This window comes from Oryctolagus cuniculus, chromosome 11, assembly GCF_964237555.1.
Source record: "Oryctolagus cuniculus chromosome 11, mOryCun1.1, whole genome shotgun sequence".
NCBI classification, from domain to species: Eukaryota; Metazoa; Chordata; class Mammalia; order Lagomorpha; family Leporidae; genus Oryctolagus; species Oryctolagus cuniculus.
The window spans coordinates 28,116,955-28,144,866 of record NC_091442.1 but is presented as its reverse complement, the minus strand read 5'-3'; the positions used below and the strand labels follow the sequence as shown (position 1 = coordinate 28,144,866).

The 27,912-nt window shown below is 49.8% G+C and overlaps 1 protein-coding gene and 1 long non-coding RNA gene across 3 annotated transcripts in view; one reads left to right on the top strand and one right to left on the bottom strand.

Moving 5' to 3' along the window:
• The window catches only part of LOC138844323 (uncharacterized), a 28,112-nt gene extending 11,166 nt beyond the window's left edge, over positions 1-16,946 (top strand). Inside the window, exon 2 of the long non-coding RNA XR_011379966.1 lies at positions 16,635-16,946. This is a non-coding gene — a long non-coding RNA (uncharacterized lncRNA). The remainder of the gene's footprint in view (positions 1-16,634) is intronic.
• TMC2 (transmembrane channel like 2) overlaps positions 1-27,912 on the bottom strand; it is a 59,514-nt gene that overhangs the window by 2,728 nt on the left and 28,874 nt on the right. For both annotated transcript variants that reach the window (XM_002710874.4, XM_051845199.2), the window contains 11 exons: positions 25,849-25,991; positions 22,605-22,752; positions 20,762-20,950; positions 18,971-19,150; positions 17,378-17,527; positions 13,779-13,907; positions 8,127-8,194; positions 7,203-7,442; positions 5,429-5,554; positions 1,077-1,155; positions 259-376 (listed from right to left, as the gene is read on the bottom strand). In XM_002710874.4, coding sequence (XP_002710920.2) covers positions 259-376; positions 1,077-1,155; positions 5,429-5,554; positions 7,203-7,442; positions 8,127-8,194; positions 13,779-13,907; positions 17,378-17,527; positions 18,971-19,150; positions 20,762-20,950; positions 22,605-22,752; positions 25,849-25,991 — 1,570 coding nt within the window. The remainder of the gene's footprint in view (positions 1-258; positions 377-1,076; positions 1,156-5,428; positions 5,555-7,202; positions 7,443-8,126; positions 8,195-13,778; positions 13,908-17,377; positions 17,528-18,970; positions 19,151-20,761; positions 20,951-22,604; positions 22,753-25,848; positions 25,992-27,912) is intronic.

The window sequence follows — 27,912 nt, the reverse complement described above, 5'->3', positions numbered from 1 at the left end:
GCCCGAGAGAATAGAAACTGCCGCTATCAGCTCATGCTTCAGGCCAGGAACTGGGCTCAGGCTTTCCATGCTATCCCACCTTTACCACCCCCCGAGGTGGGGGCTGCTTTGTTGCTGTGTTAACCCACCCAGCTTCCTACAGGGAACAGCAGTCAGCATTCTGATGGTAGTCCCACGTCAGCCTGATTCCACAGCATATGCTCTTGTCACCTTTTCATGTGGCCTTCTAGAAAATAGTCACCGTGAAAGAGAATTTACCTTCCTTGGTGAGCTGGAGCTGGGTGGCATTTTTGGAGCCGCTTTCCAGTGTGTCCCCTGAGTCTCTGGCCATGGCTTTGCTTTTGAGAGATTTGTGGCTCTTCTCGACTTCACGGAGCTGCAGGGAAAAATGAACTGTGGGTCTGGCCAGGGACACAGGCCCAGGAGGGTGAGGGCACCGCTGGGAGAGGGCAGCTCAAGGCTCTCAGATGCACGGCATTGGAAGGAGCATGGAACCCCTCCACGCCTCTATCTTAATAGCTTCTGTACCTGGGCAGGAGCCCAGGGAGGCTGACAGGAAGTGTGGATGGGACAGACAGCAACAAGACGTGAGAGTAGAGCCAGAAACCAGGAGGACAGGGCTGCAGGTGGGGTGTGACCCTCAGGGTGGTGCGTGGTGGTGGTGGGGGGCAGTGAGAAGTCAGCATTAGCTGGGATGTTGAGAGAGGCGGGGGCTCAGGGGACCTGTAAGGCCGAGGGGCATAAGCACAGTGTCATCTTGAAAACGGTATTTCTGTCCAAAACTGTACTACTAGTTTTCATCTGTGGGAACTCTTGTGGGTGCTGGGTTTTTTTCTGTTTAGCATCAGCAGAAGCCACTGAATCTCTCCTGTTCTTTGGCTGCCTCTCAACATGACTGTCCCCCAAGTCCTAAAGGCAAGGCTACTTCCTGTAAGACATGTATTTTGGGGTTTGGTTTAGAAGAACTCCATTTAGATAACGACTGAACTCCAGAACAAAATCAGCGAGAACTAAAACTCTGACAGCCATCCACCCCCCCCCCCCCCCCCCCGGGACAAAACTCCCAACAGACTCACCGCCTGGATTTTCTTCCTCAGCTGGGCATTAGCTCGGGAGAGACTTTTGGAAACTGAGTTCAGGTAGTAGATGGCCAGGCTGCAAGACAAAAGCGTGCCTCTGATGGTCCTGCCATCTTGGAAACTGGCAGGAGCTAGGCGCCTTCTCTGGGGACTCAGGGCAGCCTTCCTGGAACAGGTGCTGAGGTTTTGCGTGTAGCCAGAGCGGGAGAGGCCCTGCTGTGCTAAGTTCTCTCCTCAAGGTGGAGAAGGTCCTGCACAGCCCTGTTCCTGTCTATTTCATTGAGAGTAGACATGGGCCACACATTTGTAGTTCTCAGAATGCGCAACAAACACTGGCAAAAGGAATCACCCAACTGCAGATGCCGGGAAGGCCCCTGCCCAGGGCGCACTGTCTGGCCCTGGCCTTGTGATTTTTAGGGTCCAGCCCCATTGGCTGCATGGGTGACTGGGTGTCTGAGACTGCAGCCTGGGCTTCCCTGTCGCAGGGCCTAGGGTATGGGGTTATGACCTGGTCTGTGCTGTCCAGGAGGGGAGAGGGCAGAAAAGCCAGAGGCCACTGGGCTGGAGGTGCTGCAGGCCCATTGCCTGTGATCTTTTTAGGTACATCCACATTAGACACTTTCCTCCTTGAATTCCAAGCCTTAGTTCCTCCAGCCTGGGTCTCTGAGACCTTCCCCTCCAGGTTGGGACACCAGAGGTGGCCCAGTTGTATCCTCTCCAGCCAGAGAAGAGGAACCACATTGTCCTCGGGATAGACCCAGGGTCTGAAGTTGTCCCATGAGCCTCCTGCAGCAAGGACTCAGAGGACTGTGGGTAAAAGGAGCAGAGAAGGGAGGATGGCCGGAGGGACCAATCCCAGTTTTGTAAGGTCCCCTACTCTCTGCCAGGGCCCTCCCTATCTCCAAGTTAACCCAGTGGTCAAGATCACACAACCAGCAAATGGATAAATTGTTAAGAGGTGGCTGGTTCCTCCTAAGGTTGCTTCCACATTCAGCACCACTCCTTGCTGCTTGCAAAGGTCACATATGCATGTCTGGGTTCCAGAATTTCCTCAGGTCACGTGGCAGTCTGAATTGTCACTATCATGTCAGTCCCTCTCAATCGAGGACTAGAAAAGGTATTTGAAATCAAGGATGTAAAATGACACATAAGTGTTTGTGCAGAGCTGAGCTTAAAAAATTAGGTGTGGAGGCTGGTGCTGTGGTGTAGCGGGTAAAGACTCCACCTGCAGTGCCGGCATCCCATATGGGCACCGGTTCGAGTCCCGGCTGCTCTACTCCCTATCCAGCTCCCTACTAATGTACCTAGGAAAGCAGTGGAAGATGGCCCAAGTGCTTAGGCTCTTGTACCTGCATGGGAGACCCTGAAGAAGCTCCTTGTTCCTAGCTTCAGACTGGCCCAGCCCTGGCCTTTGCAGACTTTTGGGGAGTGAACCACCAGATGGAAGATTTCTCTCTCTCCCTCTCCTTCTCTCTGTATATCTGCCTTTCAAATAAAATAAAATCTTAAAACAAAGTAGGTGTTACAAGAATGGATGAACAAATAAAAGGATTCTGTGTCCAAAATGGGTCCCTCTACGGCCCTGGATTCCTGCGAGTCTGAGCCTGTATCCACTTCCAGAAGGCTACTGGGCGGGAGGAGTGGAGAGTGGCGGGGAGTGCCGAGGTGGTGGGGCCATCTCAGAGTGTGGCGCTACAGTTCTTCTCCAGCCTGGCAGCCCTGGTGCAGCACCTGGGAGCTGACCACAGGCTTGGGGGAGACTGGCCGCAGTGGATCATGTTGGAGTTGAAGGGAGCTCTGAGGAGGAATAGCAGAGGTGGAATGTCCTTTGGAATTTCAACACACAAAAGGCAGGGACACTGTCTAAGAAACAAAGAGATGTCTGTGGAATAACAAGGATGATGTTAAAGAGGAAAGATTTTAGTAAAATCTTCAGAGACTGTCCGAGGCTAAATTTCAATCCAGACAGTGGCAAAATGGCAGAGTAAGGACCTCTGAAAATCATCTCCCCTTAAAATTAATAAGAACACCAGCAAAGATTGCCTGAATCAACTTTCTCGGAACTCTGAAATTGACCCAAGTTTCCAGCAAATCCAGAGTGTCTATCCAAAGAAAGAGAAGAGTCTCAGCAAGAACAGTGAGCTTCGCAGCATTTTAACTCGTTATCCCCTTCTTTCCAATTCCTCATCCCAGTTCTGCGGTAGTTTTGAAAACCAGCAGTTCAAAAACATGGTGAGAACAAGTAGCCTGGCTGTCACCAGAGGCTGCTGTATGGGGTTGGAGCTCCTCAAAGTCTCGGGACCAGAGCTTTACCATTGTTTGATTTCTCCGGTGGCTCCAGGGAAGACTCCACTCACAAGACTGTTTTTGTTTGACCTGACTCAGAGCTCGATGGTGTGAACAGCCTTTTCTCCAGGAGATATAAAAAATAACCATAAGCAACTATGGACCATCATGGCCGTGTGAGGCAGTAAATAGTAGCTGGGGTAAGCAACAGACAAACCAGAAAGCTTCAAAGGAAAAGATAAGGAATACGATGTCCTATGGGAGATCTGAAAAGCTATAGAAGGTCATGTGCATGCTTTGTAGGACTGTGTGCACACACACCCAGGGCTGTGCAGGTGTCTGGGAGAGACTCCAGAGAGCTCTCATCTCTGGCCAAACTAGAGAATCTGTACAAGCAAGAAGTAAAGGCTAAGGTGAAATTGTAAACTGCCTAGATCAGTATTGAAGACACACCCTAATGTACCTGCAGACTTGGTACGGCAAATACTGGGAGACTGATTGGTGTGGCACTTAAGAAAGTATCTGTCTAGTTATTAGTTGCCCACTAAGCTACCTGAGCTTCAGTGGCCACACAGAACAAATAACAAACTTCATAGAATTTCTTCCAAAAAGTTACTAGAACAACAATAACAACAACAACAAACAGCAAAACAGCCTTGGGGACGGGAGGAGAGTCTGATTTCCAGAGTTGCCCCATAACATTATTTAAAGTACCCAGTTCTCAACAAAATTTATGAGATTTACATAGAAACAAGACCCATACACAAGAGAAAAAGTAGTTACTAGAAACTCATTGGGAAGTCCAGATGCTATACATCCTAGAAAAAAGTTTAAATCAGTTATGGTAAGTAGTTCAAAGAATGAAAGAAAACCATGGCTAAAGAACTAAATGACCGTATGAAAACAATGTCTCACTAATGCCAATAAAGAGACAGAAATCACAAATAAAAAAAGAGTTGAAAAGTATAACAAGTGAAAAATTTCAGAGAGGGGCTCAACTGTATATTTGAATTGACAGAAGAAAGAGCCAATAAGCTTAAAGACAGATCAATTGAGATTATACAGTCTGAACAGTCTGAAGAATAGAAATAAAAAAAAATGAGGTAAAACAACAGAGCTTTAGAGCTCTGTGCGGCAACATCATGTCATACCAACACACATTGGACAAGGAAGCAGAGACGGGGTCAGAAACAATATTTGAAGAAATGACTGAAAACTCTCAAATCTGATGAAAACTATTAATCTACACAAGAAGCTCAATGAACTCCAAGCAGGAGAAACTAAAAGTGATCTAAGCCAAGGCACTTCGTAGTAAAACATAAAATGTCACAGAGAATCTAGGAAGCAACTTATCACATACAAGGAATCCTCAAAAAGAACAATAGCTGATGTTTAAAGAGGTTTTATTTATGATTAAATTGAAAGGCAGAGCAAAGAGAGATCGAGAGATTGAGCTGGCTTGATAACAGAGTTTGTCTTAGCTGCTGTCTGCTTCCTGGGTCACCAGGTGACCCTCCTTCTGCAAGCGCTCAGCCACCTACTGCTTTCATCAGATGCCAGACCAAGGGGGCTGATGGCCTTGGGCTGTGAACCTCCAAAATGCGGACAGAAATAAACCTTCTTCCTTCCTCAGCATCCCCTCTCTGGTACTTCAGTTAATGAGAAGCTCCCCTCCATTCCACTACCTGAAGCCAACCTACCCATGAACACAGCTGGCTAAAACTGCCAGGGAATGAACCAACTCCAGTGGTCCTAAACCAGTGACTGACAGGAGCTGCTCTGCCAATGGCCCTCATTCCTCACCATTAGGGGTGACACTGAGACACACTGTCTCCCAGAGTTCCCCAGGATCAAAGCCGAGCCATCCAGAACGGTCACCATGCATTTCCCCATCTCCATTCGCTACCCACTCCCTTGTAATCTACTTGCATTTGAGTCCTTGTCTCAGAGTCTGCTCCTGAGAAATCCAGACTCGGAGGGCGAGGGAGAAGGGCCTGCCAAGGAAGTCTCCACTGCCAGAGGAGGTCTGCGTGGGGTGGGGCCACGGGCCCTGGCTGACTTACAACATCAGCAAGATGGCGGGAATGATGAGGCCCGGGTTGGCAAGGAAAGCAAAGATCTTGCCCAGGAAGGTCGGGAAGTCATTCTCAATGGTCTCGTGGAGGACGTCGTACATTCTGTTTTTCCCGCTGGGAAGAGGAGAGGACGTTTTAGGGCATGCTGCTCAGCTCATCTGGCACACCCCAGCCCCACAGGCCCACAGCTGTGCTTGCACCACCTCCCTGGAAGACCCCAAGCTCTGCTCCAGATGGACAGTAAGACAGCCCCAGGGCTGTAGGGCAGACTCTGCATGCAGGCTCACAGCTTCGCGTGGCTGGTGGGTGTCTCACAGCCTCTCAGACTACACTGGGCTTCATGTTTGACACCATCCTCAGCGAGAAAAATACGGGTTTTCTCAAGTTACAATGGGAGACAACTGCCTATGATGTAGCTACAAGGCCAGCAAAGAGCCTCCTCTGGGCTCTCCACAGGCTGCCATGATGGAAGGCTTCACAGGGCCTCTCAGAGTAACCACAATCGGCCTTCAGATTACAATCCTGGGAGACTGGATCACCCTAGACAGTTCATAGTAATAATTTTTATTTTCTTCAAATACCTAATGACAATAATGCAGACAGACTCTACAAATGTCTGTCCAGAAATCCCTGATTCTGATGGCTCTTAGTAATTTTGGTGCCAAGAAGTGGGCTTTTGGACTTGAAACTCTGGGTTCAAATCCTTGCTCCCCACTTTATTAGCTGTGAGACATTACGCTTGTCTGGGCTCGCTGACTGTCCTCTCTAGGGCTGCACTATCAACTGTGGCTGATAAAAATCAGATAAAAATGAATCAAAATGAAATATAATGAGACAAAACAAAGAATTCAGCCTCAACCATACATTTTAATCCTCTATAGTCATGATAGGAGCTGGTACGGTAGGAGAGCAGACAATGTTTCTATCATTATAGACATTCCTATTGCACATGCTGCAGAGGTGGGGTATCTTTGGACAGGGTACTGACAATTTCTGTGCCCTGGTTTCTTCGTATGTATAATGTACTACTATATGAAATTATACACATTATTTGCTTAGAGGATACAGACTGAAAACAAACAATAGTGGTATTTGTACCCAGGCCCAGCCCTCCATACCTTGCCTAGGAAGAAGCTTCTAGCATGTGGTGTGTCCTCAGCCTGGTGTCTTAGGCCTTCTGCAGTTCAGCCATTCTTTCCACTCTAGACTGACTCTCCCTGTACTCTATGTGAAGCCCTGTTTGACCAAACCACGCTCTCCTGGACTTTACTGCTAACATCCCCTCTGGGCCCCATCAACCAGAGGGCTTTCTCCAGGGTTAGGCCCTCACCAATGGAGAAAGACCAGATGGGCACTGCCCAGAGTGAGTTTCTCCCCGCTGAGTGGAGGCAGTGCCTGGGCTCTGGTCAGGCAGATGAGGCACAGGGGGAGGAGAATTTTCTTTCAGAGCCACACCAGGACAGTGTCTCACCTGACTTCAACCCTAGGTGGGAGCGAACCCAGCTTACACCTCTTGTCTTACTGCAGAGTGTTTGTGTTAAAATGAATTAAAATTAGAGATTCCGTGCCTCAGATCCTCATAGCGAGTGCTTACTGTGCAGCACAGACTGAAACTCTGAGAACAGCATTGTTTTTGCACTGATTTGCCCAACGCTCCATGGCCCTTCACGGGCTGACCTGAAACCAGGCCAGAATTCAGAGCCCAGGCCCTCCCATGGCCTCAGGAGAGAAGCTGCACCCATGTGGGACCACGGCCGTGCACCTGAATGGGCCACAGTCGAAGGAGGGTGGGAGTGACATGATGGTGTAGGCCACGGGCAGGAGGCTGAGGAAGAGCACCAGCAGCAGCAGGCCCATGTAGAAGTTGTTGGATCGTGAGGCCTTGAACACGCGTTCGTGGGGGACGTTGCTGCTCATCACGGCCCAGCACTGGAAGTACATGGAGGTCAGCAGGCGCAGGACGTTGATGCCCACCAGTCCCGGGGCGTAGAAGGAGCCCATCCTGCAGGGACACAGACCCAACCTCCGGTTGGCCTGAAGGCAGGGAAGGCGAGGGGGGGACATGAGCAGGAGATGGGAGGCTGGGTCAGGGGCACGGGACCCAGGGAGGGAGCCTCACATGCATCCAGAGCCCCGTTAGCGCTGCTGCCTGGGGCTCTGGCCAGAGTTTCACCCCTGCCTCGCCACCAGGTATCAGCAAATTACGTGGTCTCCTGCCTGTTTCTCCCCAAGCAACATGGCTGCTACAGAAGCATTGAAGCCCCTCAACTGGGAGAATGACACAGTGGCTGGAAGGAGCCCATGGCAACTCAAAAGCTTTGGCTGAAGTCACGTAGGCTCCATCACCTGCTTCAGAGGAGGACCACCCTTCCCCTTCGTCTCTGCTGCTTTCTCTTATCCCTCCCTCCTTGTCCTCTCCTTCCTTTGGCCCCTTCCCCTCGTTTGTTCCCCTCCCTCCCTCCCTGCTCCCTCCCTGCTTCCCTTCCTATTTCCATTCTCTCCCTCCCTCTACTCCCTGGGCAGCTCAGGGCAGCTCCCAGGTGGGCCAGAAACTGCCCTTGTTCTCCTCTAGTCCCGTCCTCTACTTTCTGGGCTGGGTTCCTCTGGACTCTTCCAAGCTACTTGAGTAGCAAAGTCTGGCATTCCAGAGGAATGAGGTGATCCCCAGATGAAATGGAAAACTCACCAAATCATTCCTTGGTTGAAGATCAAACCCAGAACATTTCCACTAATGTCAAACTCAGCATAGGAGGGCTGAGGAAGTGGGAGAGAAAGAGTGGAAGAGAGGGAGAGAGGGAGTGAGGGAACAGAGAGAGAAGCATGTTAGACCACTACCAGACAATTGGCCAATCCAAGGCCACTCCATCCAAAACAGCCCGCTCTGGCAACCAGAAGGAAACCTAAGGTTCAGGATTTTGCTTTTTAAACATCTTTTTAAAATAGGTCTATTGTGGTTGGCGCTGTGGCCTTGTAGGTTAAACCTCTGCCTGTGGCACTGGCATCCCATATGGGAGCTGGTTTGAGCCCTGGCTGGCTGCTCCTCTTCCAATCTAGCTCTCTGCTTATGGCCTGGGAAAGTAGTGGAAGATGGTACAAGTGCTTGGGCCCCTGTACCCATATGGGAGACTCAGAAGAAGCTCCTGGCTCCTGGCTTCAGATCAGCCCAGCTCTGGCCATTGAGGCCATTTGGGGAGTGAACCAGTGGAAGACCTCTCTGTTTCTCTCTCTCTGTAACTCCGCCTCTCAAGTAAATGAATAAATATTTTTTAGAAACCCAGGTTTATTTATTTATTTGAAAGGCAGAGTGACACAGAGAGAGATCTTCCAACAACTAATCCACTCCCAAAAAGGCAACACTGGTCAGAGTTGAGCTAGGCTGAAGCCGGGAGCCAGGAACTCCACCTGGGTCTCCCATGTGGGTGGCAGGGACCCAGGTACTTGGGCCATCTTCTGCTGCTTTCTCAGGTACCTTAGCAGGAAGCTGGATCAGAAGCAGAGTAGGCAGGACTTGACTTGGTGCTCTGATACAAGATGCTGGCATCGTAAGTGGCAGTTTAACTTGCTACACCACACCCCCAGCCCCAACATGTTTTAGCTTTAAAGAAAACTTCTTTAAGTTGTCAAAACTGAATGATTTTCAACAAAACATGTGAGAGTTTCTGCCTTTTTGACCCTGCAGGTCGACAGTGTGCTCGTGGAGGATTTCTATCAGTGTTTGAGTCAGCCATGGATCTGGAAATTACACTCAAGGAACAAATCTTGGAAACAATGGACTACAAATAACTAAATGAGGAGTCAGAGGAAAAGAAAGTTTAATAACGAACAAAACCCAAATCATTCCTCTGACTCTCCTTCCCTATCTCCTTCCTCCAGTTTGAGAGTTGTTCTTGGCAAGGAAGGGGCTCAGTCTGATTTTCAGCATTTTGGTGGAGCTGGGGCCCTTGTGAAACATGCTTAGGTGTGCCAATTTGTCTTCCAGAAATGGAGATGAAGGGTGACAAGAATGAGAGAGGGTCATAGAATGACAAATGCCCTAAATAGCACTCTGGCCTCAGAATCAGCCCTTATGGCATTCGGATCTGGCTGAAAAGCCCATGCCAGCATTTCAGGCATGGAAAGCCAAGACACTGTGGCAAAAAATGATCTACACGAAGGATCTCTGTGAGATCCCAGTGGAAAGAAGGGGCCATCAAAGAACAATGTACTCTTCTCTGAAGGGAGAGCTTTTACTTTGTTTATGGCCCTGTCTAAATACTGACGGAGTTTGTGGATCAAAAGGCTTCCATAGCCTTGGCAGCTCATGACAAGAGCCTTAGGTGATCACTGAGTGATCAATTGTCAATTGTTAAATCAACAACAAGAGTCACTGTGCACTTGCTCCATGTAGGACCTCTGTCCTTAATGAGTTGTACTATGAGAATTAACAGTGAAACTTGCCTTCAAACAGTACTTTATACTTTGTGTGTCTGTATGAGTGTGAATTGTTGAAATCTTTACTTAATATAGAGTTGATCTTTATATAAAGATAAATAAAAATGAATCTTAATGAAGAGAGAGTAGGAGGTGGGATGGTTTGGGAGTGGGAGGGCGGGTGTGTTTGGGGGGAAAACTGCTATATTCCAAAAGCTGTACCTATGAAATTTATATTTATTAAATAAAAGCTTTCTTAAAAAAAAAAAAAGAATGAGAGAGAGGAATGTGAAGTTAGGAAAGAGAAAAGAAGTGCCTATCAAAGGAGGAAACACCCGGTGGTGGTGGTGGGATTCAGCCTTGGGGATTTAAATGTTTAATGTTTTAAAAATTTTTTTTTTTTTTTTTTTTTGACAGGCAGAGTGGACAGTGAGAGAGAGAGACAGAGAGAAAGGTCTTCCTTTGCCGTTGGTTCACCCTCCAATGGCCGCCGCGGCCGGCGCGCTGCGGCCGGCGCACCGCACCGATCCGATGGCAGGAGCCAGGAGCCAGGTGCTTTTCCTGGTCTCCCATGGGGTGCAGGGCCCAAGCACCTGGGCCATCCTCCACTGCACTCCCTGGCCACAGCAGAGGGCTGGCCTGGAAGAGGGGCAACCGGGACAGAATCCGGCGCCCCGACCGGGACTAGAACCCGGTGTGCCGGCGCCGCTAGGCGGAGGATTAGCCTAGTGAGCCGCGGCGCCGGCCCTAATGTTTTAAAATATTTTTAAGAATGTATCTACTGGGATTTCTGTCCTGCTTAGAAAAATCTTCCTCACTCCAGGATTCTAAGTTTGTATATATTTTCTCTTTGAAATTTATGAATGCCTTTTTTAGTGTTTACAACTTGAATTCACTTCTTCTTAATAGATCAGGTGAAATGACAGAAGGGTTTATAGTTTCCCATCTCCCAGTGGTTAACCAGTTGTCTTGACCCATTTTCTTTAAATTATTTATTTATTTGAAAGGCAGAGTTACAGGGGGAGAGAGAGAGAGAGAGGAGTCACAGAGAGATCTTCCATCTGCTGGTTCACTCCCCAGATGGCTGCAAAGGCTAGGGCTGGGCCAGGATGAAGCCAGGAGCCAGGAGCTTTCTCTGGGTCTCCCATATGGGTGCAGGGGCCCAAGCACTTGGGCCATCTTCCACTGCTTTCCCAGGAACATTAGCAAGGAGATGGATCGGAAGTAGAGCAGCTGGGACTGTAACCAGAGCCAGTATGGGATGCTGGCACTGCAGACTATGGCTTTAATCTGCCCGACCCATTTTTATACAGTTCTTCTTTTTCCCACTGGTTCAAAAGGCTCCTTTTATCATAAGCTCAATTTGTGTACAGATTGATTCTATTTCTGGACTTTTTATTCTGTTCTATTGATGTTTGTCTATTCCTCAGTACCAGTTTTAGTCATTATACCTTCTTAATATGTTTTCATATGATAGAGCTAGTCACTTCATTACTCTATTTTATTTGTTTTTTATTTGAAAAGCAAAGTGACAGGGAGAGTCAGAGAGAGAAAAAGAGAGATTGAGATCTTCCAACCACTGGTTCTCTCCCCAGATGCTTGCAACAGTCAAGGCTGGGCCAGGCCGAAGCTAGGAGCCAAGAACTCCATCTTAGTTTACCATGAGAGTGGCAGGGGCAGGAGTACTGCTGCTTTCTCTGGCACATTATCAGGGAGCTGGATTGGAAGTGGAGCAACCAGGACTTGAACTGGCGCTCCGATATGAGAAGCTGGTGTCACAAGTGGCAGCTAAACCTGCTGTGACATGCCAGCCTCATTCTTCTTTTTAAAGATGTCTCCTGGCAGGACAGGCATTTGATAGGGTGGCTCAGATGCCATTGGGATGCCCGCCCACCTCCCATATTACATTGCCTGCTGCTAAGGTGCATCCTTGGAGGCAGCAGGTAGCGGCCCAAGGACTTGGATCTCTGCCACCCTCTGGGAGATCTGAATTGAGTACTGGTCTCCTGGCTTTCCTCTGGCCCAGCTCCAGCCTGTTGGATGGAAGATCTCTCTGTCTCTCTGCCTTTCAAATAAGTGAAAATAATTAAATAAATTTTTAAAGAAAATAATTTGTAGATCTTCCCACATGCCTTTTTTTAAAATTGACTATAAGTGTTGGATCTACAGGTTTATTTTTTTTTAAGATTTATTTTATTTATTTGAAAGAGTTACACAGAAAGAAAGGAGAGGCAGAAAGAGAGAGAGAGGTTTTCCATCTGCTGGTTCACTCCCCAGTTGGCCGCAATGGCCGGAGCTGCGCCGATCCGAAGCCAAGGGCCAGGAGCTTCTTCCAGGTCTCCCACGTGGGTACAGGGGCCCAAGGACTTGGGCTGTCCTCTGCTGCTTTCCCAGGCAATAGCAGAGAGCTGGATCGGAAGTGGAGCAGCCAGTCTCGAACCGGCGCCCATATGGGATGCCAGCACTGCAGGTGGCGGCTTTACCCACTGCACCACAGCAACGGCCCCCACATGCTTAATTTTTGAATAAACTTTAGTACTATTTTGGGATCTTGTTGAACTTGTAAATTACTTTGAGGATAGTGACATACAAGCAATATTGTGTTTCTGTCCAAAATGTGATCCTGTTTGAGTACAAGGTTCTTCCCCCCTTGTTCTCAGACAAGGCTGTGAGTCTCCTTGCTGTGGAGAAGGAGCTGAGCAGGTTTGTTTAAAACTGTGGCTGGTGACTAAAAGAAAAAAAGTGCGGCAGAAACCTGTACTGGGCCCTAACCTGGGCCGGGGACCCTACTACAGGCCAGAGTGAGGACCACAGAGTTAAACAAGACCTGGGGCCTCCCACCAGGAGCTCAGCTCACACCGCGTGATCATTGGGTGGGCCCACCAGGTGCTGAGGGGGAGACACACACAGGCTAGGTGAGCAGGCCAGAGGCTCTCAGAAGGTCACGGAAGGCTACGGCAGAGAGAGGAGCTAACATTCCTTTGGATTTGCAGGCGATGGTTGTGTTCTTGGGGTGCTTTAGGACTTCTGGAAACATTCACAGCCACTCTAGGCTTTCAGCCTCCCTAACAAGCACAGAGAACTGCTCAGCACTGAAATGCAGGGTTCATTTCCCCCCAAGGCCAGTGCCTCCATTACCCGGGTCAGTACGACACACTGCAGGGTGAGCATTTGTGGTGCAGCTGGTTAAGCCTCTGTGTAGCCGTCCTGGCTGCTCTGTTTCTGATCCAGCTCCCTTCTCATGTGCCTAGGAGGCAGCAGATGATGTCCCAAGTGTATGGGTCCCTGGGGTTCCTGGCTTTGGCCTGGCTCAACCCTGGCTGTTGCAGGCATTTTTTTTTCTTTTTTGACAGAGTTATAGACAGTGAGAGAGACAGAGAGAAAGGTCTTCCCTCTGTTGGTTCACTCCCCAAATGGTCGCCAAGGCCGGAGCCGCGCCAATCCGAAGCCAGGAGCCAGGTGCTTCCTCCTGGTCTCCCTTACGGGTGCAGGGCCCAAACACTTGGGCCATCCTCCACTGCCCTCTCGGGCCACAGAAGAGAGCTGGACTGGAAGAGGAACAACTGGGACTAGAACCTGGTGCCCATATGGGATGCCGGCGCCGCAGGCAGAGGATTAACCAAGTGAGCCACGGCGTCGGCCCCTGCAGGCATTTCTGGGAGTAAACCAGTGTATGGAAGGTTTCCCTCTCTCTCTTTGCCTTCCAAGAAGATAAATTTTTTTACAGGTCATTTTGTTAATCACATTGGAAAAAAAAAGCAGTTTCCTTTTTAAGAGGCCCCTTAAAGGAAACAGATTGAACAGCCTTGCACTTCTCAGAGCAGAGCCTGACACACGCATCTGGAGAAGTGAGACGCACAGGGTGCGCCTGCCTGTACGCATCAAATGGGAGGGTGGGAGTGCCTCTGTGCAGGGTGTCGGGACCTACAAACCCAGCCTCCAGGTCCCAGCACCAGCAGTGGTTCATGAACCGGACAAAGCACGCCCGGAGGAAGTCCCCCACCAGGATGGTGATGTACGTTACCAGCATGTCGGACACTGTCAGCCTCATGAACTCCTGCAAGGAGGAACACAGAAGTGGTCGTCAGGGTTCCAGCTGCCTGCTTCTGCTGCGTGACTGCAGCCACACTCTCCCACCCGCCTGAACTCATCTTCGCGATCCCCGTTCTTCGTGGCAGAGGAATGGTGCAGGCAGGACCTTGGGCTTTGGAGAGTGCTGACTTTAAGTCCCAGCTGTACCGACTGCTATCTGTATGGCTTTGAAATAATCCTGTAACCTCTTGAAGCTGATAGAGATATCAACCTTGCAGGGCTGTTGGGAAGGGGTTAGTGATGGCTGGTGCATGGCAGCTGTCAGCACTGTTGCAGAGGTTTAGGATCTGAAGCCACATCCTTAGCATCCTCCACCTGCTCTGCAGTGACAGCTGCCCCTGCTAAGACGGACTGTGACATCAGTCCCTGGGGATAATGGCTAGCTTGCTTTAGCTTCTGCTAATTGTTTTTTTTTTCTATCCCTCCCTCCCTCCTTCCCTCCCTCCCTTCCTTCCTTCCTTCCTTCCGCACAGTTACAGACAGAGAGAGAGGCAGAGACAGAGAGAGAGGTCTTCCATCGGTTGGCTCACTCTCTGAATAGCTGCAATGGCCAGAGCCGGCCTTATCTGAAGGTGGGAGTCAGAAGCTTCTTCTGGGTCTCCCACATGGATGTAGGGGCTCAAGTACTGATTTCCCAGGCCATTAGCAGTGAGCTGGATCGCAAGAGGAGCAGCTGGGACACAAGTTGGCACCACAGGCTGGCACCACAGGCAGAGGGGTAACCTACTATACCATAGCACTGGCTCTGGGATTTTTTCTTAATATGTAGAGAAGGTAAAACAATTTTTGCACAGAGGAACCTAGCAGGCGAGGCAAAAGCCAAAGAACAAAGCATGCTCTACTTAGGTAGTCTCTCTGTGTATAATTTATTACTTTTTTGAAAAAGCTGAAAAGATCTCCGAGACACTGTCACAGCCTTTGAGACACCTAATAAATCCGGAGTTCCTGGGGGCTGCAGGCCTGCTTTGTTCATTTCTGTACCCCCAAGACGATTCAGAAGTGTTTGCTGGGTGAACAGCTGATGGGTTTTCAGGGTTATTCCCCAACAAGAACTCGGGTTAGTGCTCCTTAGGAAAAGATGAGCCAACAGGTGTCAAGTCTCTCCCCTGTGGAGGTGGTAGTGGGTGGGGGTAAGCAGGATGTGACACCTCAAATCCATCCTACCAACGAGCTCAGAAAGAAACACGCTTTTTAAAAAAATATATTGGTGTTGGTGCTGTGGCGTAGTAGGCTAAGCCTCTGCTGGTAGCACTGACATTCCATAAGGGTGCCAGTTTGTGTCCCAGTTGTTCCTTTTCCTATCCAGCTCTCTGCCTATGGCCTGGGAAGGCAGTAGAAGATGGCCCAAGTGCTTGGGCCTCTGCACGCACGTGGGAGACACAGAAGAAGCTCCTGGCTCCTGGCTTCGGATTGGCCTGGCTCTGGCAATTGAAGCCATTTAGGGAATGAACCACCAGATGGAAGACTTTCTTCTCTGTCTCTCCCTCTCTGTCTATAACTCTACCTCTCAAATAAATAAATAAAAATCTTTTTATTTGAAAGGCATAATGACAGAGAGAGAGAGAGAGAGAGAGAGAGAGAGAGAGAGAAATCTTCATTCCACTGGTTCACTTCCCAAGTGGCTATAACAGAGAGGGCTGGGCCAGGCCAGAGCCAAGAGACAAGAGTTTCATCCTAGAATCCCACGTGGTACAGGGTACTCCTGCCTTCCCATGTGCATGAGCAGGAAGCTGGATTGGAAACAAAGTGGAGTAGCTGGGACTGGAACTGGCACTCTGATATGGAATGCCGGCATTGTAAGCAGGTTTAACCTGCTATGCCACAACGCGGGCCCCAAGAAACACACTTTAGTCAGTGATATGAAAGGTGATGGGCAGTCAGGGAGGAGTGCCAGAGAGATGAGGCTGGACCTGCGAATTCTACAGTGGGATGGCCCAAAGGAATCACGTGGGTGATTAACTCTTCCGTCTGCCGATGGGGGTGGTTTTATTGACTTGAGGACTCTTCTGTTACATGCCGTGATGGGTTTGGAAATGCAGCGGCTGGGGAAGCTGCATTGCTCTGCGCTTACTCCTTAGAGGTAAGGAGGATTTGAACAGCATGGGGGGAGTCTGGACAGGAGGAAACAGGAGGTGGGGAGTCTGAGTCCTCCAGGAAAGAACTGGGGGAGGAAAGACCCCAGGCCTCATGGGAGAGAGTGCTTCTGAAAGAAGAAGTCGTCCTCTGGAGGACTCACAGGCAGTTTGCTATGAGGCTGTGAGTCACCTGCCCCTCCACGGCCCCTCGTCACCCTCAGTTACAAACATGGTGTCCAGTGTTGTGTGAGTGCATCCTCCAGGGAGCCGCCAACAGTGACAAGTGCAGCATCTCAGTGGGGGTGCAGGTGCAATGGAAAGTGATGGAGTGGAGGAAGAGGAGGCAGCCGAGCTCTATCTCACCCATGAACACGTCTGCTCAGGAAGACAAAGAGCACCAGGATCTGAAGTCTGCACTGGGCAAGCCACAGGAATGGTGGCAAAGGGGTTAGGGGGTCAGGGACATTCTTAATTTTTAAGATTCTAATGAAGCCATTGGGGGGTGAACCAACGGCAAAGGAAGACCTTTCTCTCTGTCTCTCTCTCTCACTGTCCACTCTGCCTGTCAAAAAAAAAAAAAAAAAGATTCTAATGAAAACCATTAATTCTCTTTACAGAAAAATACACTGGGGCCGGCACTGTGGTGTAGTGGGCTAAGCCTCCTCCTGCAGCTCCAGCATCCTATATGGGCACCAGTTCTAGTCCTGACTGCTTCACTTCTGATCCAGCTCTCTGCTGTGGCCTGGGAAAGCAGAAGATGGCCCGACGGCTTGGGCCCCTGCACCCCCATGGGAGACCCAGAAGAAGCCCCTGGCTCCAGGCTTCAGATTGGCCCAGCTCTGGCCATTGCAGCTATTTGGGAAATGAACCAGCAGATAGGAAATCTCTCTGTCTGTAACTCTGACTCTAAAATAAATAAATAAAATCTTTTTTTTTTTTTTTTTAAAAAAAGAAAGAAATGGAAACTTCAGGGGTGGGTGTTGTGGCACAGTGAGTTAAGCCACCCCTTGGGATGCCCCCATCTCATATCAGAGTGTCTGGGGTAGAGTCTTGCCTCTACTTCCCATCCAGCTTTCTGCTGAGGCACCTGGGAGATCATGGCTCAAGAGCTGAGACCCTGCCACCCACATGGGAGAACCAGATATGGAATTCCTGGCTCTTGAATTCAACCTAGCTTTGCTCCGATAGTTGTAGGTATTTGGGGAATGAACCAGCAGATGCAAGATTCTCTCTCTCTCTCTCTCTCTCTCTCTGTTTCACTGCACGTTTCAAATTAATTAGTCTTAAAAATGCAAATATCAAAGAAGGAAAACAAAGAACTGAGAGCAGGGATCACCTCTGCAGAGAGGGGAGCACTCACAATGCCCACAGCAGTCTCCCAGCAAGAACCCCGGGGCACATCTGCAGGGTGCAGGGGTGGCCGGGGGACGCTCTCGTTCCAGCCTGAGGAGTTGTAATAGTTAAACAGGGTCCAGTGGGTGATGTTCTTTATGGCCTCTTCCTTAGAAAGCTAGAACAGAAGATGCAGATGCAGGGTTGGGTAGAGCCAGGGACAGTCCAACTGTTTCCATGGGAACAACAGTTTCAGCTGGCATAGGCCATAATACTATCGTCTAGCTTCTGCCCTAACCATGAACAGTCTTTCCAGGAATGTCTCCCACAGGCTTTCCGTCTATACGGGGAGGGGGACAGCGGAGTTCAGTCCTTGGGTCTTTGCCACGCAGTGACCTTCTTTTCCAGGTTGACATCTTTCCAGTCATCCGTCTTCCAGTCATTCATTCTTCTTTTGAGACCAATTCACTCAGGGTGTGCTCTGGGCACGCGAGGCAGAGGTGATACAGGGGTGCCCACAAGAGAAAGGGCTTCTCTCGGAGAGTTCACAGTCTAGTGAGGGATGGAGCTAACAGTCAGAGCAGAATGACAGGAGCTGGGGAGATTTTCGGTGGGGACTGAGCGGCGTCCACGTCACCGATGGGGCCCACAAAGACTTTCTGGAGGCAGTGACATCTGGGCCGAATCTGGGAGGATTAGCAACTGAGGGATTATTTTAAAACAGGATGAAGAAATGGGAAGAGGGAGGTGAGAGGGCATTTTGTTTTGTGGAGGATCTGGGAGGTGCAGGAGGGTGGAAGAGTCTCCCGGGGGAAGAGGGAAGCCAGGGATGAGGGTGGGGGTGAAGGCCGGGTCCAGGCACTTCCACACTTAGAAACATACAGTATTTCCTGTATCTCAGGAGAGTTCCTGTGGCTCAAGAGGACGGAGGGGCAGGGAAGGGATGTGTCATCATCTCGCCCTCCCCTAGTCTCATTTCCCACCTTGTGCCCTGCACTGCACTGTTCTGTTATCCTGAAACTCCCTGTGGGCAGTAGCTGCTCCCCCTGCTTTTCCCAGCATTTTGGCCAAGGTTCCCCAGAGTGGGGTTTGGAGGCCCTCTTTGGCCCTGCAGAGCTGCCCTGGGCTTGCCCCCACTGTAGCACACCCCACACCCTGCTGTCTTGGAGGAGTCGCCTCCCAGCCCATAGTGGGAGCATGACTGCAACAGGGCTGTGTCTTGCTTTCTGTGGTGCCCCAGGGCCTGGCACAGAGGGAGCACCTTCCCAGTCCTGTGAGCACTGATGAGCAGGTATAGCACCATGGCACAGTCCCCTGGCTGCTAATCCCTTATGGCAGCTTTGCAATAACATGGAAAAGTCCACAGGTGCAATCCCAGCGGTACCAGGCGCCTTGTAGACAGTGTGAGGAAGGCAGCCGGAGGGAAAGACAGTAAAGAACTCTAGCAACATGTTAGCGGCTGTCATCTTCGGGTCAGACTCGGGTTTGTTTTTTTTTTTTTTTTTTCTGTTTACTTTTCTGAATTTCCACCATTTACTTCCCTAACATGAATTATGTATAATGAAACTAGTATATTAACAGGAGGAGATGTGGTGGGCACCAGGGATCGGGCAGCTCTTACCTTGAGGTGCACATCGTCCATCAGGGCCAAGAGAAATGTGTAGAGGTTTCCCAGGAAGAGTGCAAAGATGCGTCCCAGCTGCCACTTCAGTCCAATGCGAGGGTGGTAATTCTCCAGGGCAGCAATGGTTTCAAACAGAGGGGGACAAAACATCCCAAGCAGGGACATCACGATCTCCACCTGAGAAGTCAAGCAAGCCGGGGTCACTTACGTCATCAATGTCATTGCTGAGCCATCATCCCTGCATGCCCATGGCCATCTATCTCTGCTGCCCGAGGGCCCTCTTCTCTGCCCCTAGAGTTGGGTCTCCACAACTTGCTAGGTGGTCCTGGGCAGTCAGCAATGCCTGCACATCCTAACCGCTGTGAGACTGGTTGCTCTGTGCCTCTCGTCATTCAGCAGGACGGCCAGAGCTGGTTCCCAGGTGGAGGTCTCGGCTTTCCCAAGAGCGGTAAGGGATCAGGTTGCAACTCAACTGTCTTAATGATAAAATAAACAAGTCACACAGCCATGTCAAGCTGGATTTAAGGAACAGGAACACGGATTCCCCTCCCCGCCATGAGAAGAGTTACAAAAATAGCATTGTGAAGAAATGTGCATAAAAGATATAAGAATGGGTACCATTTTTTGCAAACTACCAAAGCTGTCAAATTCCCAAGAAATTTACAGATTCGATCTAACGACAATAAATCCTTAGTGGATTTTACTGTGTATCTGCATGAGAGAGCACAGTTTCCCAGATATCAAGACGTAAAGCCATAGTGTAGGAGTATGTGACGGATGCAAGAACAGAGAAATAGACCCCTGGAACTGAGAACAAAGCCCAAGATCACACCCGTGCTTTCATGAACACGTGGTCGGGCTGTACGGCACTGCAGAGACGTTGAGGAAATGGCTGCCTTTTTAATAATTGGTGTTAAGGGGACTGGTGGCTTAGTGGGTAAAGCTGTCACCTGCAGCACTGGCATCCCATATGGGCGCCAGTTCAAGACCTGGCTGCTCCACTTCAGATCCAGCTCTCTGCCATGGCCTGGGAAAGAAGTGGAAGATGGGCCAAGTTCTTGGGCCCCTGTACCTGTGAGACCTCTCTCTCTCTTTCTCTCTTCCTCTGCCCCTGCCTCTCTGTAACTCTTCATTTCAAAAAAATAAATCATTACAAAAAAAAAATAGGACAACTGGCTATGCGGTTGATTGATATGTTAATTATAATTTGGCTTTCTCTAGTTATAATAGCTAGCCCGAAGGCCTAACAATAGGTGATTCTTCATTCAGGATGTTAATGTCACTTTATGGGATAAGTGATATAATCTCACTTTTTTTTTTTTTTTTTTGACAGGCAGAGTGCACAGTGAGAGAGAGAGACAGAGAGAAAGGTCTTCCTTTGCCTTTGGTTCACCCTCCAATGGCCGCCGCGGCTGGTGCGCTGCGGCCGGCGTACCGCGCTGATCCGATGGCAGGAGCCAGGAGCCAGGTGCTTTTCCTGGTCTCCCATGGGGTGCAGGGCCCAAGCACCTGGGCCATCCTCCACTGCACTCCCTGGCCACAGCAGAGAGCTGGCCTGGAAGAGGGGCAACCAGGACAGAATCCGGCGCCCCGACCGGGACTAGAACCCGGTGTGCCGGCACCGCTAGGCGGAGGATTAGCCTAGTGAGCCGCGGCTCCGGCCTATAATCTCACTTTTTAAACCAAATTCTATAATCCAGGTTTCCAGTAATTCCACTAAATGGCATGGGAACCAGTGATTTCAGTATTTACCCTCAGTCTTCCCGTCATGAGAGAGATCCTTCTTACCTCATTTCTTTCATACCAGCTGACGTTCTGCATTTTGGAGAACTCCTGGGATCGCTTCACCACAAAGTAGATGAGATATCCGCTCCCACAAAGACAGCAGATGATGAGGAAGTTGGCCAGAACGCGGAGGAATCTTGTCAGGTGGACATTTTCCTCCTTGTTGCTCTCTTGCTCATCCACGATTGATTCCTGATGTGTGAAAGTGAGATGGGAACAATTTCAGGCCAGGAACTGACAGGAGCTGCACTGTTGGGTCCCTGAGAAAATTACCTTCTACTTCTACAAGTGAAATAAAATAGAGGGCGATGTAATAACCCGTGCCCTGTGAAGAGCTGACTACGTTCTTGAAAGCAATCTATTTTTTGTTGTTATCTAGTACACATAACGAAGACTTAGATGGATCGAATGCTCACCACGTGCCAGATGTGGTACCAAATGCTCTCTAAACCCAAACACGGAACCGACACGGCAGTTACGGTCAGCACCCACCCTGCAGACACGAGGACTGGGGAGACTTCAGTAACTGTTGAGAGGGGATTGCTTTAAATCTACAGATCAGTTATATCTGAACTGAATCTGAACAATATTGAGTCTTCTAATTTGGGGGTCAGCAGGTGGCCATAGGCTCCCCATGGCTGTGAGGAGGAGGACTGGGTCAGCTCCCTGCTCCACCCATGGCCGTGAAACCTGTGTAGTCAATCGCCTTTGCCTGGCGGGTGTCCCTGCCATGTGCAGGCATTGGTGATGCGCAGAGCCACTGGCCCCAGAAGAACTGGGCAAGAAGAGAGAGGAAGGGACAGAAAAACAGAGCTGTGGTGTAAATGTGACCTCTCTTAGGTCCCAAGGGAAAGAAAGCCTGAGTACTCAGGAGAAGTCTATGGACCGCCCAAGAACTTGACACGGTTTTTAAAGGGATGGGGGAAGATGATGATGTGCAGTGCCTCAGTATCATGGCTTCTGCCTCCATTCATTTCCTCGCCATCTGGTTTACTGGTATTCTTTTTTAAGAAATAATTTATTTTCATTTTAGTTGGAAGGAGAGAGAGAGAGAGTGAGAGAGATCTCTTGCATCCACTGGTTCAATCCCATATGCCCATATGCCCGCAACAGCCAGGGCCAGGCCAGGCTAAAGTCAGGAGCCTGGAACTCAAACTGGGTCTCCGCATGGGTGGCAGGGACCCAAGAGCTTGGGTCGTAACCTGCTGCCTCCAGGGCGTGCATCAGCAGGAAGCTGGAACTGGAAACAGAGCTGGGACTCAAATCTGGCACTCGATGTGGGACGCCAGGGCCCCAGGCAGCACCTTAGTTACTGATTTATTTTATCTGAACCTCACCTCAAGCGTCTCTGAGACAAGGTAATGAGATCATCACGTGCGTATTGTAAGAAACACACAGCAGATTCCTTTACTCCTACACCCTTTCTGGGTGTTCTACTTAGGTGGGGAGCTTTCCAAAAACCAACAGCAGGACCCCAGCCCAGACTAATTACATCGGAATCCCTGAGAGTGGTGGGGACAGGGACAGGAAGCTGCCAAAGCTCCTCAGGTAGTGTGGCTTGCAAAAGAGGTTGAGAATGGCCATCCCAGTTCAGTCCAGCTACTTCCTCCAGCCGAAAGCAGTTCCACTAGGAAACAGGCAGGACCAGACCCTGGCACTGAGGTTCTCCAAAACAGAAGTGGGCTCCAGCCAGGGGCTTCCTTTGTGGAAGGCTTGAGAACTGGGCTCATGCTCCTGGGGGATTTGTTTCCTCTGCCGCAGCTGGGAGAAGTCTCCAAGTGCTGGGGGCACCCGGAGACCCCCCCCCCCCCCGCCCCAGCCCTTGGGACCTGCCTCGGGCAGTTACCTTGAAGCTGGTGGTGATGGAGGCGTACTTGCTGTCGGCTGTCTCTGAATTCCCGATCAGGTAGTCCCAGCTGGTGAACATCTTGAAGCTGAAGGTGAAGTTGTCACTCTCCCCTTCGCTCGTGCTCCCCTGGGAATTGCTGGCCATCCTGCAGGGCACACACCACCATCGTTACGCCTGCTCTGTTTCTGCTGCGTCACTCAAGGGGACTGTGCCCTGAGCCAGTCTTGGGCACATGCAAGATGAACAGGTGGCAGGTATCCACTGAGGGGAAGAGCCAGGCAGGAACTTGAGCCAAGACAGCTTTGATGACAGCCAGGGGGTCTTCCCTATAAATTCGGGGTCCCCTGCAAGCATGGTGTCCGTGGGGGAAGAAGGAGCCTTTTCTACCCCACACCTGATTCCTGTGCCCTGGCTCACCTGCAAATGCAGTTTGAGAACTCCTTGCAGGTACTTTTTCAACCAATGACCAGATTTTCCAAACAATGACCAGTTACTGTGCTCAGATCTCACTAACCCATATCGACTCACATAATTCTCCCAATGTCTGCTCTGTTAAGTAAGTGTATCATCTCTGTGGTTAACAGACTCCGAGGGGAAGCAGTCTTTTGCCTGCTTAGATATTTGAAGTGGAACATCCCTTTCTTTTTGAAACATCTTTTGGAAATTCATTTATTTGTCTGAGAGGCAGAGAGAAAGACAGCGAGCTCCCATGTGTTGGTTCACACCCTCAGATGCCCATGACAGCTGAGGTGGGATTAGGGCTGAAGCCACGAGTTGGGAATGGCAGTTCAGGTCTCCCATGTGGGTGGCAGGAACTCAATTACGTGAGCCACACTGCTGCCAACTAGGGTCTGCATTAGCAAGAAGCTGGAATCAGGAACCACAGAAAGAAACGGAACCCAGGAACTCTGATGTGGGGTGTATGTGTCTTAAACAGCACCCTAAGAGCTCAGCCATTCCATTGACTAAATGAAGGAATGTATCTTTTTGAAGAAATTTAAATTCTGTAAAAAAAAAAATGGCCGAAACAATTTTAAAAAAATGAAAGAGAGAGAGAGAGAGAGAACTAAGCCAAATGGCCATCCCAGCGCGGCCTTCTAAGACACCCATTTTCCTGGATGGACATGTGTCGCTCCCCCTCTTCATGGAGGAACGACACAGGACCCTGCGCTGTTCTTTTGTCTGCTCGGCCCTCCCCGGGTTTGCTGCTGGTTCTTCCTGGGTTGGCTACTGACCCTTCCACCTCCGTGGAAGGGCGGTTCCCCCTGCCACTTTCCCCACTTCCGTGGGGGAGCGGCACACCGCCGGCCGGCTCTCTCGGGGGCTGCTCAGGTGTTCCTTCAGGTGTTCCTTTTAGATGTTCCTGGTGCATGTTGTCTCTCTCCTCCTTTATAGTCCTCTTCCACCAATCCCAACTCTGCTACCCACACGCCGAGTACGCTGCTCTCCTCCAATCAGGAGCAGGTCCTGCTGTTTATTGGTTGAACTGGAGGCAGCTGAGTAGAAGCTGTTTCCTCCTCTCCCAGAGCCATATTGTGGGAGAGCAGATGCATAGAATAAGTCTTAATTCCAGTAACAGTCTAGTCCGAGTTGCTCCCCACAGACATGTATTTTGTCTGTTTTAAAACCCAACAAACTCTAAGGTGGCTGGCACTACAATTGGGTATTGTTCACACCTTTTTTTTTTTTTTTTTTTTTAGCAAAATGAAAGTCCCGTGGACCTTCCTAATTTCTCCTACTGTCCTTGGTCTCTGGAGTTCAGTCGTGCTCCCTAATCCTATCGTGTGTGCTGGCTTGTGGATTTTCTGTTCTGAAGGACTCAGTTAGCTGTTTTCATTCACCAGGGAAGCATTGCCTATTTCTACACTTATCTGGGATAGTAAAAGGGAACAGTGTGGGCAGGCGTTTGGTATAGTCGTTAATTCATTGACTGGGATGCCCACACTAATCCAAGTGTGCCTGGGTTCGAATCCTGCCTCTGCTTCCAGTTCCAGCTTCCTGCTAATGTACCTCCTGGGAGGGAGCAGGTGATAGCTCAACTAGTTGGGTCCCTGGCACCCACGTGGGTGGTGCAGATTAAATTCCTGGCTCCTGGCTTCAGCTTGGCCCAGGCCTAGCTGTTATAGGCACTGGGGAGTGAGCCAGTGCCTCTCTCTGTATTTCTGTCCCTGTTTCACGGTCTTTCAAATAAATACATTTTCAAAGAAGGAAAAAGTAACAACATGAGGGCTCAGAATGAAACCAATCTGGTATCCTGGTTTTTTCCCCTTAGCGTTACAGAGCAGGGGAGCCAGGTATCGCCCCTGGTCACTGCTGAGTGCTGGGCAGGGTCTTGTGAACAGCAGCAGTTTCCCCCATGACGATGCAGCAGGAAGCCAAGCCGGGCTTACCCACGGCCCTTTCAGGGGTTTGAACCAGGCTTCAAGAGAGCTCTCCTCTCCTGGAGGCACAGCCACGCATGCTGATCTGGGAGAAGGAACCCTGGAGGCCTCACTGGAGGGCGAGTGGGCCCTGGTGGTCAGGCTGGAGCAGGAGTCTGTGCCCCACCCCAGCCCAGCCACCATGGATAGGGTCTCCTGGCTCCCAAAAAGGGCATGCAAGGACTGGGCCGAATTTGTCCCTCAGAGAATATGCACTCAGAGGCACAGACCCATTCCACTGAAAGCCCATTTCTGACCCCAGGGGCAGGTGCAGTTGGGTCAGAGAGGTTAGCTGTAGCCACACACATTGATTTACGGTAGGTTTGCTGTCTTTGTCTTTGTAGGGCCAGTTTGGCTAGAGTGCCAGAGGAGCTTTTCCAAGGAAGCCAAACTCTGGAGAGAAACAGGAATAGGCCTTGCACACCTCCAGCCTCACCTTATCAGATAACCTGCTCCCTCTCAAGCCACACTGGGCTTCGGACAGTTTGGGGAACACAAGAGGATATTTGTTGCCTCAGGGCCTTTGCACATGCTCTTCCTGTGTCTAAAACATTGCACCCAGACTTGGGCTGGCGGCTCTTGGCCTCATCTAAAGGAATTTTCATTCCACTTCCAAGAACACCCCACATTGCCCAGTTTCTGCATTTTATATCATGTGTTACAATCCACATTTGCTTTGAGTATCTGTTTCCTTGTTTCCTCTCTAACTGCCTCCACAAGAAGGTTAAGCAGGTATTCAGTGGCCAGTGGCCAGGGGAGTGGGGAGTGAGCTCTTTGTGTGAAGAAAAGTCAAAGCTCGTAAATGAGGCAGTTATACTTACGATCTAATGACAATCATCAGGCTGTAGCCAAACACGCTGACCCCCACCATAAAGTAAGCCATCGGCAGCCTGTACCGCAGCCACCCGATGGTCCTCTGGTTATTGTAGTAGCCGTAGAAGAGAGCCGAATACTTGATGTAGCCCTGGAGGAAGGCAAATCCAGATGCTCTGGTTTGTGAGCTCAGAGGACAGATCTCAGATACTCTATCCTCCCAGCAATCCTTTCTCAGCATTTTAACAGAGTCTAACGAGGGGAAAGTTCTGGGTGTTCTTGTTCTTCCGCCTTCCCCCATGGTTCCAGGATCTGTCCCTGTCTCCTCCTTCCTGCTTCATTCCCTTGATTACCCCACTCCATGGAGTGCGTGGAGATGTAAGAGGCAAGGAACAGCGCTGCTAGCATTCGGGATGAAATCAGGGATAGTTGTGTGTGTGTCCATGCACGCACAAATATGCACACATAACTTCAAGTTATTTTCCCCATCCTCAGGGTCACAATTAAAGTAGACTGGAGGGGCCGGCATGTGGCGTAGCAGGTAAAGTAGCTGTCTGCAGTGCCAACATCCTATATGGGCACCAGTTTGAGTCTCAGCTGCTCCACTTCTGATCCAGCTCTGCTATGACCTGGGAAAGCAGCAGAAGATGGCCCAAGTCCTTGGGCCCCTGTACCCATGTGGGAGATCTGGAAGAAGCTCCTGGCTTCTGATTGGTTCAGCTCTGGCTGTTGTGACCATTTGGGGAGTGAACCAGTGGATGGAAGATCTCTCTCTGCCTCTGTCTCACTGTAACTCTGTCTTCCAAATAAATCTTTTTTTTTTTTAAAGTAGATTGGAACCTGTGATCTTTCTCAGTGTTTCAAAACTTCCAAGAAAAACTGCACACAGTAAAGTTTCAGAATCTAACTCAACCTCAAATTTTATTTCATTTTTGGTTTTTCAATGTAACTGGCTTTAGATATAATTAGTATATTTTTAAGGTATAACAGTAACTTAGACTTTTAGCACTTTTTATATGTCTTTGCTTAATACAAAGGGAGGGATTATTGTTGAATAAATTAAGACTGGTTTTGGTAGGTAAAATGCTGCAATAGGGAACCTTGGGTGAAATAAAGAATTAAGGAAATTCTTAATAGCAAGTTAGTTGAGTGCTCCTGTTACAAATAACTTGGGAAATTAATCCAACTCACTTTCATATATTTCTTTTTTTTAATTTTAATTTTTTTGACATGCAGATTTAGATAGTGAGAGAGACAGAGACAGAGAGAAAGGTCTTCCTTTCTGTTGGTTCACCCCCCTAAATGGTTGCTACGGCTGGTGTGCTTCGGCCGGCACGCTGCGCCGATCCTAAGCCAGGAGCCAGGTTCTTCTTCCTGGTCTCCCATGTGGGTGCAGGGCCCAAGCACTTGGACCATCCTCCACTGCCTTCCTGGGCCACAGCAGAGAGCTGGACTGGAAGAGGAGCAACTGGGACAGAATCCGGCGCCCCAACTGGGGCTAGAATCCGGGGTGCCAGAGCTGCAGGTGGAGGATTAGCTAAGTGAGCCGTGGCACTGGCCCATATATTTCTGAGAGGTCTCAAACTTGGCTTTGAGAATGAAGGGTGGTGGCAGTGGTGAATCATTGTGGGAGGTACCACGGCCTGTGGTCCAGCTGTAGGAACCCCTTGGAGCTTCAGCCAGAAGCAGGGGATATGGGCACTCCCACAGGAGGAGGGGAGGGTGCTCCAGGAAGAAGACCATGGGCAAAGGCAGGGAGGCACTGAAGGTGTGTGATGCATTTGGGGCTCCCCCCAGTCTGGATAATATCAGGGTATTAAAGTGTGAGGTACTGGGCAGACATGGGCCTGGAGAAGTAGGGAGTCGCGGGGTTGGAACTGTTCTTTTGTAAACACGGTGAGGAACGCCGCCTTTTATTCCATTTGGGATAGGAATCAATGACTAACCATGACAGGAGAGTGACAGCTCAGATCTGCAGTTCAGAAAGATCACTCTGGCAGCGGAGGGAATGCAGATTTTAGAATCTTCTAGAAGAGTCTTACAACAGTTCTAGTAAAGTGAGAAGGCATTAT